At 44.4% G+C, this 14,506-nt stretch overlaps 3 protein-coding genes across 3 annotated transcripts; 1 reads left to right on the top strand and 2 right to left on the bottom strand.

Annotated features, from left to right (window-relative positions):
* Positions 1-2,274: 2,274 nt before the first annotated feature.
* VE01_04838 (uncharacterized protein) lies at positions 2,275-3,548 on the bottom strand. The gene is made up of 2 exons (XM_018274306.2): positions 3,140-3,548; positions 2,275-3,073 (listed from the first exon to the last, which is right to left on the bottom strand). The coding sequence occupies exons 1-2, from the start codon at positions 3,502-3,504 to the stop codon at positions 2,542-2,544; spliced, it is 897 nt and encodes a 298-aa protein (XP_018130791.1). The 5' UTR covers positions 3,505-3,548; the 3' UTR covers positions 2,275-2,541.
* Positions 3,549-4,166: 618 nt separating this feature from the next.
* VE01_04837 (uncharacterized protein) lies at positions 4,167-6,139 on the bottom strand. Its single transcript, XM_018274305.2, has 4 exons — positions 5,746-6,139; positions 4,998-5,692; positions 4,737-4,945; positions 4,167-4,664 (listed from the first exon to the last, which is right to left on the bottom strand). The coding sequence occupies exons 1-4, from the start codon at positions 6,097-6,099 to the stop codon at positions 4,393-4,395; spliced, it is 1,530 nt and encodes a 509-aa protein (XP_018130788.1). The 5' UTR covers positions 6,100-6,139; the 3' UTR covers positions 4,167-4,392.
* A 2,822-nt stretch (positions 6,140-8,961) lies between these two features.
* Positions 8,962-10,885, top strand: VE01_04836 (uncharacterized protein; the record flags this gene model as incomplete). Its single annotated transcript, XM_018274304.1, has 6 exons — positions 8,962-9,233; positions 9,286-9,677; positions 9,729-9,793; positions 9,849-10,108; positions 10,181-10,207; positions 10,339-10,885. The coding sequence occupies 6 exons, from the start codon at positions 8,962-8,964 to the stop codon at positions 10,883-10,885; spliced, it is 1,563 nt and encodes a 520-aa protein (XP_018130786.1).
* Between the last annotated feature and the right edge of the window lie 3,621 nt (positions 10,886-14,506).

Below are 14,506 nucleotides of genomic sequence, written 5' to 3'. Positions count from 1 at the left end.
TACACTACACTCCTTTGCTTCCTTATAGCACCGGCACCGCTTTGTACTACACTGCCCCTTACATTGACACGATATTCCAACCCGTGCGCTTGTAGAAGCCTCTCTAGCTGCAAGCCCTAGTGTTACTTGCTTTGTAGAAGTAGGAATAATGATATCAGACCATAGAGCTTGCTCTACAACTCCGAGTGATTTTGTAGGTATAAGGCGTTGTATTACACCCGAAGGTGTAAGAATGCGATACCTATGAGGGTAAGGCTCTTCTAGAATTCTTGCAAATAGCCTCTTATTATCAGTTGAGGTTCTATCCTCTCGAGGAACCTTTATAGAGACTATTGCTCCTATATCAAAGTGCTGAATATCATGCTTCTTTGTATACTTCCGCACCATAGAAATCCTTGCTCGTTGAGTAGCTACTATAGCTCTCTCAATTACAGGATCTGGTGTAAGCCGAAGCTCAGTTCTAAGCTGAGCTGGAACTCGAGCCCGGGTCCTACGCCGAAGCTCAATTCCAATTTCTGGCTCAGAGTGTGAGCTCTCAATTGCGAGCTCAATTCCGAGTTCTGGCTCAGAGTGTGAGCTCTCAATTGCGAGCTCAATTCCGAGTTCTGGCTCAGAATGTGAGCTCTCAATTGGGAGCTCAATTCCGAGTTCTGGCTCGGAGTGGGAGCTCTCAATTCTGAGCTCAATTGAGAGCTCTGGCGCCTGGCGGAGCTGTGGGTCAATTAGAGCTTCGGGTTCGAGATCACTCTCAAATATCGGGCCCATAGTTGGGTCTTCCTGCTCAACTCCAATTGATAGATCCTTCCGGGCCTGACTGTTGAGCCAGTCAATGTGTGAGCTCCGCTCTCGGAATAGAAGCTCAGCTGGCGCACACCCAATTGTAGAGTGGATTTGGGTGTTCATTGCAAGCGTGACCTCAAGCAGCCCATCTTTCCATTCTGTAGACCCATGATCCATTTTCCATGCCCGGAGCTTATTCTCAACTACTCCATTTGCCTGCTCAACTAGGCCTTGCGTTTGTGGTGATCGTGGTGCTCCATTTACCACCTGAATTCCATACTTCCGTAGTAGAATAAGGAGAGCCCCTTTGAATTCCTTCCCATTATCAGACTGCATAATCTTCGGAGGTAGGAAAGCTGTAATGAATTGAGCAAAGCGCTCTGCAATAGGCTCTGCGTGCTTGCTTTTCAATGGGTATAGCTGTGTATACTTTGAGAAGTGATCCTTTATATGAAGAATCCATTTATACTGCCCTGATGGCTCGTGACGCATATCAATTAGGTCAATTTGAACTCTCTCCCACGCCCGTCCACTTATAATAGGAACTAATGGAGCTTTCGTAGTATTTGGTCTGTTTAAGGTGCAATTCTTACACCGTTTGAGTATAAACTCAACATCCTCTCGCTTTATTCCATAGAACTGTTGCTCTATAGTAGGCCACACCTTATTCCGGCCTGCATGTAAGAGCTTAAGGTGTTCTTGTATGATAATATCAAACACCTCTTCTTTTAGAACCACAATTCTAGGGTGTGGATGCCGTATATCACCTTGCTTATGTAGCTTATTATTAATAAGCATAAAGCTAGAGAGTGTGCGTGTCTTAAGGTTTGAGCTCTCTTTATTATATGGTATGTAGGCAGTAGGATTATCGAGTATTGTGTGCATGCAGTGCCATTTTTCGTGTGTAAATTGCTCACGGTTATAGTAGGTAGTACTACTCATATAGGCCTCAAAAGCAGTGCGCACATCATGTGGAAATGGATTGATCGAAGCAATAGTAGCCATAATTGCTATAGTTGTAGGTTGTAGGTTATAGATTTGAATTTTCTACGATACTATTCTACACTACTACGTTAGGTTGGGTTGGGTTGGGTTGGGCTCACGGTTGGGCCGGCCGAACCGTGAGCTTCAAAACTCGTGGTTGGGCCGGCCCGCTCATGAGCTGGCCGGCCAGCTCATGAGTGGGCCCAGCTCACGGTTGGGCCGGAACAGATATAAAGGCTTTGGTCATTATTAGTCTTATCAGGTCCATCTGTGCAGCGCTCTAAAGAGACGTACTAATTTTGTTTCCCTATTCTGCAAACAGACTTTGTCCTGGTGTACAAAGGCTAGTTCGATGCAGTGTTGCCAACAGCTTGAACTGTTAAACCGACAGTTTTGGCAGGGTAGTACGCACGTCCCAGTATACTGTATGTGCATAATAGTTGCTCTGTTAACAAGATAATAACTGAAGCAACAAGACAACCGCTGTGTCAACTTTCCCTACATAGTACCCTCTGATATCGAGAATTCAAACTGTTAAACTGACAGTTTGAACTACTGGCAACACTGGTTCGATGCAGATCTATATGCGAAGTAGCGTCGAGGTATTTCACGTCTTCTTATCAGGTATGCTCCTCTAATACTGACGGGTGGCACAAGTGTTGAAACATTATAGTTGAAAATAGGAACGACTCTGGAAGGTGGTAACTAAATGAAACTGATACGGCCGAGTAGAATTCTAAATACATACAAGGATGGCAGAGTACTAGATCTTCGCGCTCAGCTTGAGAGAAAAGCGTACATCTTGATTTCAATGCTCTCTCTAGGATTGCACTCAATGTATTTCAGGTCCACGAACGCAGTATGGGGCAAGTTCATACCATCCTTTGCCTTGCTGTCAAACTGTTTGAATAACAATGGCTCATTTGGCATTTGGCCGCCCAAATAATACCACATATGCTTCGGATTGAAATTAGCCTTAGCCAATTCCTTCCAGCCGTGTGAAAATATCATGCGGTTTGCAACTAAATCAGTCTCCGAATCGACAGATCTCCAATCACAAACAGCCAATGGGTCTTTGCGAATTTGCTTCAATGGTCGCCACACGTTAATGGCAAGGATGCGACCGTCTAGTAGGCGGTTGAATTCAGCCTGATCTTGTATAATATCTTTGAGATGTTCCATAGCACCACTCGAGGTAAAATCAGAATGCACGTCATGTGCAGGTGCTTGGGAGGCGGCAAACTGGCGCTCATCAGTAGCGAAACAACGGATCCGGTGTGCAAAGGTGACGATTTTAGTAGCACCAGTACTATAAGCAGGGTTATGTTAGCCGCAACATGTATAGAGAAGATCATGTCTAGCCAATTATGCTTACATTTGTTTGACCAGCTCTTCAGTAGCCGGAAGGAGAACCTCTCTCACTTGTTCTTCATTGGAGCAGTCCTCCAACTCTTTAACATGGTGATGGACGTACTGAAATCCATTACGCTCTAGCGTGTACTTTGACTCGTCACCGCGAACGTCGTGTATCAATACCGTATGTGCTTCATTGAGATTTGAGAGTTCATCGAGACGCTCCTGAGCTCCCGGGGTGCTAAAATCCACAGATATTGAACGGTTTTCAAGGCGTTTCCAGTAATTCAACAGAGTCGTAATATCACGCTTCTCCTCTCCAACGGACTCAATATCAACAATGGACGTGCTAGTGATAGCGGTAGTTAGTGTAAGTGTTGTTGCCATGATTGAAAATTGCCCTAGAGATTAAGGTTGAGGTTGTGATTGAGATTGAGGTTGAAAACTAGAAACCAACTACACTATGCACCTCTCTTTATATGAAGACTTATAATTAGCAGCTTAACGTGTATAATGGAGAAAGCCCCGGTCGCACAAAATACGAGTACGAATTGATCAGTAGCTCAACGTGTATATAGAAAAACACTCGCTCGTACTAAATACGAGTACGAATTGATCAGTAGCTCAGCGTGTATATACAAAAACAATCGCTCGTACTAAATACGAGTATACGAGTTAAATATCGGATTCAGTAGGCACTAGCGCATTAACTGGCACAACAAATACTTGCCATGGATGAAGACCCCATGTGGATTTCCCCGCTGGTTATCTCCTAGTAGGGGTTATAGGGTAGTAGGTCAGAATGCTCTTTGCATATAAAGATCCATGCTTTAACATATCTTCATCACCCTAACCCAAGTTCAGATTTTAGGTTGTAGTGCCTGCAGACTATATATTACTAGGTTGTATTCTAATTGATGCAGTAACTGTTATAATACAAGTACGAGTTGATCAGCAACTTAACGTGCATATAGAGAAACTCTCGCTCGTACCAAGTCAGATAGAACGAGATTAATTAAGGCTTAATAAGGGCCATAAGGGCATTTAAAGTGGGAAATGAGATGAAGATGAAGCCACGGCATAGGCCATGGTAAAGCATGATCATGCCTACGAGCTGCGCTGACCCACCACACACTTTGCAGATCTCATTGCCTAGGGGAAAATGGTGTACCTCCGTGCACAATTAGCAATTAGGGATGGGACAAAATGAAGATTGTAAAAGGGGTTGCGATAATTGTTCCCGACTCTATGTGACCAGGATGCCTCCAGGCCCCTTTAGAATCCAAGCTTGAAGCCACCCCAGTTCAATCTGGAGAAAGTTCCAGACGGGTCATAAGCTGATCTAATAGCCCTCATCCGCTCCACGTTCGCTTCTGGGAATGACGCAAAGGGATCCTGCCACTCACCCGCATCTCCCATGTAGATATGGTCTCTGGCGAGACCAAGCTTCCGGTTAATACCATGAAGATGTTCAGTTAACTGACGCGACCAAGCCGTTACACGGAGGTCGTCCTGTGCCAAATCCCATCCGGTGCTAAACTGCCACCCTAAAGATTATACAGATCAGTATAATTCATCGCTGCCCACCTTTGGACCCAGAACTAATGGAACTGACTTACAGATGGTAGGCTCAACCTTGAGTCCCCAGACATTGCCAATTCCGTTAGTCTGTCCTACTCTAGCTGCACCTGCTGCAACAGTATTCATCACGAATGTTGGGTAAAGACCCTGGACATCCGCAATTTGGTCTACTGCGGCTCTCCAGGCTTGGTAAATACTGTATAGTCTATCGGCATCAGGGACAATAGTTTTATGAGAGAACATAACCCTATCTCGCATTACTATGTGTGCTTATTCACGTGTGTGAATGTAGAACATACCTAAACATCTGATTGGGGGTGACCTTGTCAGAACCCCACTGCTTAAGTGTTGTGACGTTGTTTAACTTGATGGGTCCTGGAATCGCTGAGAAGTTTGCAAACTGACTTGGAGGGTTGCTTATTCCCTCTTGAACACCTAATATTGAGCCAGATGCAGCCTTAGTTGTTGCGTTGTACTGAATAGTGATGATGGAACCAGCAGCGATGGGATCAGCGTCATCCAATGAAGCAAGATCACATGTAGCCTTGACCAAATCGTAGATACCACTTTCGTTAAAAGTCTGGATAGTTGTGCTGATTAAGGGAATGCTGTAGGTTTTAAGAGTAAATTTTGTGACGAGACCGAAGTTATTAGCACCACCCTTCAGCGCCCAGAACAAATCCTGGTTTGTGGTGTCATTAGCGGTGACTTGGGTGCCATTACCGAGAACAATATCATAGCTGACGACATTGTCCATGGCAAAACCATACTTATTGATGAAGTAATGCACACCGCCGATCAGAGTAAGGCCAGGAACACCAATCGTCTTTAGGCGGCCACCGATGGCGATACGACCATGTGGATCAAGTGCTGCGTAGACATCATACCAGGTCATTCCTGGGCCGACATCAATTGTATCATTTTCGACCTTATAACTGTTGAGTTTGTTCAATGTGATGAGAACGCCTCCGTCGATGTTATTTGACCCTGGGTACTGTGTGCATCCAATTAGTAAGATCCATCGACCGTTTAGACTCTTGCACATACATTCATATGGCCACCGCCGCGTACTGCAAACTGGGCGTCACACCCAGAGAGGATCTTAATACCATCTGCCACCTCGTCCGCTTTATCTGGCTGAAAAATGCATGCGGGAGATAAGTCGGAGCGGATGTCCCAAAATAATTTTGTCTCGGCCGTATAATTTGCTGATGTAGGGAATAAAATCATGTCTGAGTAGGAATTGAGAAGGAGCTTGCAAGCACATGCTGCTTCAGCCGTGAGATCCAACCCCCCTAAAACCGCAGTGATGGTTTGGCCTCTCAGAGAATCTAGTATATTAGGACTAGCAGATGCCAGTCCTAATAGAGCTAATGCCATGAATTGCATGCGAGAGATCATTTTGATAAAATATTTTGCTCTAAGGGGTGAATTGTAGTTGATGACTATAGTTATATTGCATGAAACAAAAAGGGGGCTTATAGAGCCATTTTATAGATTTTCAAGCCTTTCAAAAATGGCAATTACCAGAAGATCTGGCTGGAGCTTAGGCCATGACAGCGTCAAGGTAACTTAACTAGCTTAGGCTGTCCCGTTGCAACTTTTTAAAGGCTATTCTAGAATAAATCTGTGTTGTTACAATACGGAGGTATTGTTCAAAAGTTTTGTGAGTAGATCAAGCATGGGAACCCAGGATTTGTGCACAGCAGCATACACTCAAGTATCAATCCCATATAAAATATATGGCGAGATACGCCGCCGCACTACAAGCAGCCATGCCAGTGGCTTTTTTAGGACTCCCTAATGACAAAACTTTTGAACAACACCTCCGTAACACCGTTTCTGGAGTGGTGTGGATTGGGAACAAAGATGACATACACTACTGAATACCCCTGTTCTGGTCCCACTTGAAAACCCACTTGCTCGAATTACAATGGGGCGGACGCGTTGCCATCCCATTAGGCGAGCCCGAGCCCGAGTGCGAAATGCGAATCCGATGGTCCGAGAATCCAAACCCAGCGGCCAAGAATAACCATGGTAGGGTTAAAGAACGAATACTGAATTAAAGGACGGCTCTAGATACTTTATATCATCATTTCCCATCTTCCGGCTACAGGAGTCCACACTAGGGCGCGCAACTACAGAAACAAAGTCTCAGCCTCCTCGTCATGGAACTCGTTGCAACTGACGATCCTCGTTCTATCAAACTGTTGTGGGAAGGCGGACACGGACCGTGGGATACGGTAGTCTTTTGGCCCTAAAAAAGCAATTATTCCCAGTACCGTAGTCCGGCTTCTCCATTAGTGTGGCGTGAGGCAGTTGTCTCGGGGCACCACTCTATGGAGCACTGCACCTAATTGTTCAGCTGCTCAGGGGCAGAGTATAGCACCCTGAGCGAATACAAATAGTACGTAGGATCCGTAGAATAGTGTAGTAATTCAATCGTTTAATATATTCTATTTCTAGTGTTACTGTGAAGTCTCTCTGTTCCGGCTGCCAAGAGATTATTTACGGTGACCGGGGATTCCCATACAATTTTAGCTGTGTATCAATGGCGATGCTCGCGGCGATGATAGTGAACGATGGTACTGAATGTAACAAGGGTTATAATATATCCTCTACTTTATAACTTATAAAGTAGAGGATGCCTGGTACTCCCGAATTACCCCTAACACAAACCACTCTGTCAGCCCCTGATGAAGGGGCTGAAATAGGGAGGGGCCCAAATCAAGCTTAGATATTCACACTTTGTGTCTGAGATAACTTATACCTTGTAGATTGGATCTATCATAGGGCTGCTACTAAAATCTGGGATCCGCACTTGGGAACCAAATGCTCCCACTTCGGAAAGTTTGATATTAGAGACGGCAAATGCCGTCGATAGGGAGTTACCCGCGCCAGGATGGCGCCAACGAGGCTGACTCACAGCCTATCAACATCTGGGGTTAATCGTTAGCGTTACGCGCTCGTATTCGCTCGTATTCGCTCGTATTCACATTCACTGAAACAGAGCAGCAATACATTTCTGCCGATCATACATTCACCATAATACACTAAACATAAGAGCCTCCATCTCAAGGGCGTTAGGCAGGTGCCGAAGAATCTGACGTGAGGACGGCTCAGCTATCATCCGTTATTACTCTTTTTTTGCATTAAAGGTGTGAGCAAGCCTTAACCATCCTCATATCACATCAGCTTTCCCCACTTCAACCTAATATTGCTTCTCACTAGTACATTTGCACGTGTCTTCTCGTACGAGGAGTCCATATACGAGTTCAACCTTAGCTAGCACCCACTGTCATTCCTCGGCGTTCGCCCTCCAGTAGCAGCGCTATCAGCACTGTCTAGATATCAACATGCATGAGAGTCCATCGCTAGGCACAATTACCCAATGCTCGAGACGATCCCACTGCAAAACGAGGACAGGCTGTATAATTTGCAAGGTTTAGAAGGTAAAGGTTGATAGCTACTTGTCGAATAGCTTAGCTGCTCACAAGTGGTTGAGCAGCAAGCAGTTACACATGAGATCTATCAGGCTGAAATGCTAGCCTGTTCTGCAGTTAGTGAAAGTAAGACGCTATTAGCAGTGGCTTGTTTATTTCACTATTGTTTTTCTTTAATCTATAACTAGTATTTTGCAGCTCTTAGTTAAGCTACACTCTCTCATTCTATTTGTGCAAAGGTTGAGAATAGATAGCATATATGCATTATCAACTCTAACATCTTTAGTACAATAAAACAAAACTAATTGCTTAAAGCACCCTATGCTAATTTTAGTGTTGTGTAAATAAACAGGATTTAGTATCTTAATGTTTTAAATTGTTTGTATCACCACTTTCCGGCAAGTGATTATTTGATATGCCTATGATTATATCCGCTGTGGGATTCTCGTACTCGTATTTATTCTATAGAGGCGTTGGTCTCTTCAAGGAAATTCGAGGATGTGAAATGAATGAGTACGAGAGCGAGAGCGAGAGCGAATGTCTTGGTTTTGGCACTTCCGGGCCACAGCTTTCCGCGTTCGGTTGTGCAACTACAATACCACGCTTTTTAACGCTGCATTATTTTTATACCTTTATATTATTCAAACAGGGGGGAATAAAAATGACAGCTTCTGGAAAGAAAGTTACGACGGCTTAGTTTGCTTTTGTTATTGTGCGTATATATTCAGAATCCCTTCCCTCTGAGTTGTCTAGTTTTGGTGCGGCACAGGACTTTCAGATTACACCGTTTTAATATTGTCCTTCCTTTTCTCCAGAAGCAATGGCCACTTCCACAGACCAGGAATCCCCCTCTAAGCATGACGGCTCCTTGCGTTCAACATCAATCCAGTTGCAAGATATTAATAAAGAAGAGGAGGGCAAGAATAGTTCGTTAAATGTGACGAGAAATAACGAAACACATGGTGCCGAGTCTAACGCAAACTCAAATTTGGTAGGCTGGGAGGATGGCAACGACGAGGCAAACCCTCAGAACTGGCCAGAGCCTAAGAAATGGGGTATGATTATATTGTTGGCTTTCATCACCTTTATCACGTTAGCTATTCTCTTTCCAAAGGAAGTTGGTCAAGAGCTAAGGGATTTCTAGACCGTTAGCCTCATCTATGTTCGCCCCAGGAATCCCTCAAGTATTGGAAGAATTCGGAAGTACATCTAACACACTTGCTACCTTTCTCGTCTCTATATTCGTTCTGGGATTTGCATTTGGTCCACTGTTAATGGCACCAATGAGCGAGATATACGGGCGTCTACCAGTCTATAACATATGCAATGTCTTGTTCCTCATCTTTACCATTCTTTCAGCTGTTGCAACCAATATGGGCATGCTTCTTGCTGTTCGCTTTTTGGCGGGCGTCGCTGGGGTCGCTGTCATTACGTGCGGCGGTGGATCGATTTCGGATATGATGCCTCCAGAAAAGAGGGGCAGAGCGATGGCGATCTGGTCTGTAGGTCCAATTCTAGGGCCTATGATAGGACCTGGTACGTTCCCTAGACCATTCCAAAGTAACAGGTGCTAACTCTTTTTCCCAGTTGTAGGCGGGTTTCTATGCGAATCCAAGGGGTGGCGCTGGGTGTTCTGGGTTCTTACAATTCTGGTACACCACATGTTCCTGTGGCACTAGGAGACTATGCGTGGCTGACATCAAACAGTCGGGTGTCATCACTTTGATATCATTTTTCTTGTTGCGAGAAACATATGCTCCCGTCCTTTTAACCCGCAAAGTTGCCCGTTTGCGGAAAGAGACTGGTAATACTGCTCTATGCTCGAAGCTTGACACTGGGCTCAGTGAGAAGGACGCCTTTCTCTATAATATTGTTCGACCAGCAAAAATGTTCATTTTCTCTCCAATCGTCACTATGATGTGTGTGTACATCGCCGTCGCATATGGATTGCTTTATATCCTCTTCACGTGAGTACATTTCGCCCCGTTGATTTTGGATTCTGGATCATGATCGTTAACTTGTCATTTTCACTATTTTAGAACTTTCACGTTTGTCTTCAGAGATCAGTAAGTACTTCAGGATAAATGCTTCTTATTGTTCCAATCATCTATATTCATAAGTTCTAAGAGCTCAGATGATGTTTCTTGGCAATAAATTTCAAACCCTCCGTAAAGAACCAACTACTAATTTTCTACAGATATGGCTTCAATTCTTCAATGGCAGGACTATCGTTCCTTGGCTCTGGGGTGGGCACTGTGGCGGGTTTAGCTTATGCCGGCACGCTCTCTGATCGCAGTATCCGATCGGTAATCAAAGCAGGGCGGCAGCCACGTCCTGAGGACCGTCTTCCACCAATTATTACATTCCCGGCAGCACTCGCCATCCCAGCTGGCTTGTTTATTTATGGTTGGGGAGCTGAGAAACGGGTACATTGGATAGTTCCTGAAATAGGAACAGCCGTCACTGGTTTTGGCATGATTGGAATAGTCATGTGTGTTCAGACTTACCTAATAGATGCCTTCACGAGCCACTCTGCAAGCGTCATTGCCGCCAGCGCCGTTCTGAGAAGCCTTTTTGGTGCTCTCTTCCCCTTGTTTGGTTTGAATCTATACAACAAATTAGGGCTTGGCTGGGGCAACAGTTTATTGGCGTTTATAGCTCTGGCATTGGCGATCGTTCCGTGGGCCTTTTGGGTGTATGGTGAGCGTATAAGGACGAACCCAAAATGGCAGACGAGGTTTTGAAATGCCATGCATTAGTTAAAGCATTTATAATGTGGCTTATCAGGAAGCGCTCGCCACGTACGATAAGTACTCTGATGAGACTGAGCGACTTGAATTTCGCGCTATTGTCCGCCAACACGAAACTTATAACCTACAAACAGTTGCAAATAAGCCTATAGAGTGTAAGAAATAGAAAAGGGTTATTTTAAAAGTCAAGTTCTATGTTTCGACTGAGGAATTACGCGCTGCAGTTACCGCTCCTAAGAACAGGACAGTAGAACAAAGAAACTATAGAAGTCTCAGACTCAACTTCCTACGATAAGGCCGCAGAAACTCACAAGTGATCTTGATGATTGTCAGAGAATCGTAGCCTACATTTGTGGTTAGAGATTGATAATAAGTTTTCCGACACGAGGAGGCGATTACAGGCCATTACCTCGAAGGAAAGTTGACCCTGGGACAGTCACCAAACCCCAGCCGCCGTCCACGAGGAACCTTTCTATGAAGCAAAGGGGTTTGGAAAGCTGTGCCTGGTTGCTAAACAAATAGTGAAATATCAGGTCGGCCACATGCTATCCACCCGGTCGATTTACTATCTAACATCAAGCATATTTTCCCTAATAAAACTAGTAACCTAAAACCTAACTCAATTTAACTCCACTTCTAATTACGACACTTTGTGACGGATGCCGTAACTGGACCACCAAACAATATGAATGACGCGCTAATTATCACAAGTCAAACCCTCTGTTCCCTCCTTGACGACGCCCAGAGAGAACTCTCCCCTGTCAAAGATGGCAGTTGTACCACAGCGAATAAAGAAATCGCCGGGAAGCAGCGGCGCGAGCAGACCCCACTAGTAGTGCTCAGACCAGAAGACGACAAGGCGATACTATGTCGAAATGAAGAAACAAAATGCGAGGATAAAGCGGCCAAGGACAGCTCGTTATATAACCCTGCATCCCCATCCAGATCAGAAAGCTTTCGATGTGACAAACTGGAACCTAGCGCATATGCAGGGACAAATCAGTAGTGGGACTGGTGATCCACAACCGATTGTGTTACAGAATTCTGGCTGAGTTATTCTTGGACGAGGTGAGGGGGTTCGAGAGTTGCGCGTGCGCTTCAGGACGGGGTAGGGAGGTTATAGCGTTGAGTTCATGTCTTGGGACTGGGGCTGGTGCACCGCACGCGTAATTTGGACAGACGGACAAGTCAGGACGTTGCGTTCGTGTATGGGTTGTTTGCGTATAACTCCTTAATCTCCAATAGCAAAAGTTGTAATTATAAAGTGTTAAGAGCTAGGTTTACGATTAGCCAATAGAAGGTTTAGGCGGGACTTGGAGATATTTCTCAGTTGTTTATTTTTTTATATTTGTTTGCTATGTTCCGGCCCAACCCTGATATGAGCTGGTTCATGAACCGGCCGGCCCAACAGAGATTTTTCTTGTTCATAGTTGGGCCGGCCTGTTCATGAACTGGCCGGCTCAACTGTAAACTAGAAATAGTAGAAGTTATCATTTGATCTATATAGCTACGTAGTATTATCTACTGTGTCTGCCCGTGCTCGTTTCTAGTGAGGCCTCTTAACTAAAGCTATTTCTATTCGAGTAGCTAGGCCTAATAAATAGCCACAATTATAATCATTATTATAAGAGTGTACTATACACTCCTTTCCTTCCTTATAACACTAGCACCTCTTTGTACTACACTGCCCTTTATACTAATAGGATATTCCAACCTAAGCACTTATAGAAGCCTTGCTAGCTACAAGCCCTAGGCTTACTTCCTTAGTAAGTCTAAGCTTGTCTATAAGCGTCTATAAGCTTATAAAGGAGCTAGGTAGCATGCACTAAGAGATTTAGTTTTATAGGGAATGTTTTAAGGTTCTATAACAACTCTAGGAAAGAGTTTATAATGTTTATTAGCAACTGTTCCTTAGTAAGAAGGGTAATAGTAGCTAGAAGTAGGTGGAAGTTTAGAAAGTACTTATACACACAATATATTATAGGACAAATTAACAGAATAAATATAAGAACTACAGAAGATGGGTTGGCCTAGGATGGACAACATCTCTGTTCGCATATGAGCGATCAGTTGGACTAACAAGCATCTAAACCCCGCGCCTTCAACTTTATTACCATACTTAATTATAGACTAACGTATTTCACGTACGAGTGGGCCACACGGACGAGTGGGCCACGAAAACACCAAAACGCGTCAACTAGATTACCGTTAACAATGCCACAACCAACACAAGCCCAATCCTCTAATCAAGAGGATAGATTACTTCTAGCTATTCAGGCACTAAAGGAACATCAATTTAAAAGTGTCCGAGCTGCTGCATTGTCGTACGATGTACCACGGATGACCCTTAGTAGAAGAATGAATGGAATGGCTTCCCGACGCGATTCTATTCCTAACTTACAGAAGTTGACTCCGTACGAAGAGTCAGCTCTCGTTCGGTACATCCTTAACCTAGATTCACGTGGATTTCCGCCCCGGCTGCAAGCTGTACAAGAAATGGCTGACCTTCTACTCTCCGAACGAGGCGAGAGCTCTGTTGGGAAGAACTGGACTACTACCTTCATTAAGCGTCGTACGGAACTCAAAGCAAAGTTTAGTCGGAAGTATAATTATAAACGAGCAAAATGCGAAGATCCGAAGATAATTAAAGGGTGGTTCTCCCTCGTACGAAACACAGTTGCAAAATACGGAATCTTAGAGCAGGATATCTACAACTTTGATGAAGCAGGTTTCGCAATGGGAGTTATTGCTACTGCAAAGGTAGTTACAAGCTTAGAAGCAAAGAGCCGTCCGAAGACTATACAGCCAGGGAATAGAGAGTGGGTGTCAATTATCCAAGGTGTTAATTCGTACGGATGGGCACTCCCGCCATTCATCATTTTTAAGGCGCAGAATCACCTCTCTGCTTGGTATGAGGACTCAGGATTACTAGACGACTAGGTGATTACACTAAGTGAGAATAGGTGGACTTCAAATTCAATTAGGTATAAGTGGATTCAACACTTCGATCAGCATACAAATGCTCGTATAGTCGGAACCTATTGCCTTCTTATTCTCGACGGACATGAGAGCTACCTCTCTGCTCAATTTCAGCACTACTACACAGAACGGAAGATAATCACGCTCTGTATGCCACCACACTCATCACACATTCTTCAGCCTCTTGATGTAAGCTGCTTTGCACTACTAAAGCTTTCGTACGGAAAGCAGATTGAAACCTTCGTACGGAACCAGCTAAACCACATTACAAAGCTTGAGTTCCTCTCTGCATTTAAAGAAGCATTTAAAGCTACATTTACAGAGCAGAACATTAAGAGCGGATTCCGAGCTACAGGGCTAGTTCCGTACGAGCCACAGAGTGTCCTCTCTCACTTAAATCTACACTTAAGAACTCCAACTCCTCCTATAGTTGAGAGTAACAATTAGACTTCAAAGACTCCTCAAACTATAAGGGAGCTTGATTTCTAGACAGAGCATATTAAGAACCGTGTTATACAACATCAGAATAGCTCTCCTACCTCAATTAATGACGCACTAAGCCGGCTTGCCAAAGGAGCTTAGGTTATGATGCATTCTGCTATTCTACTCAAGGCAGAAGTTAAGGCTCTACAAGCA

The sequence above is a fragment of the Pseudogymnoascus verrucosus genome (genome assembly GCF_001662655.1).
Source record: "Pseudogymnoascus verrucosus strain UAMH 10579 unplaced genomic scaffold scaffold_19, whole genome shotgun sequence".
NCBI lineage: Eukaryota > Fungi > Ascomycota > Leotiomycetes > Thelebolales > Thelebolaceae > Pseudogymnoascus > Pseudogymnoascus verrucosus.
This window is presented reverse-complemented; position numbering and strand designations above follow the sequence as displayed.

Coding starts and splice junctions, on each gene's coding strand:
- VE01_04837 (XM_018274305.2), bottom strand. CDS start 6,099: ATGATCTCTCGCATGCAATTCATGGCATTAGCTCTATTAGGACTGGCA. Junction 4,946..4,997: donor ACCCCCAATCAGATGTTTAG/GTATGTTCTACA, acceptor AATGCGAGATAG/GGTTATGTTCTCTCATAAAA. Junction 4,665..4,736: donor CAAGGTTGAGCCTACCATCT/GTAAGTCAGTTC, acceptor TATAATCTTTAG/GGTGGCAGTTTAGCACCGGA.
- VE01_04838 (XM_018274306.2), bottom strand. CDS start 3,504: ATGGCAACAACACTTACACTAACTACCGCTATCACTAGCACGTCCATT. Junction 3,074..3,139: donor GAAGAGCTGGTCAAACAAAT/GTAAGCATAATT, acceptor CCCTGCTTATAG/TACTGGTGCTACTAAAATCG.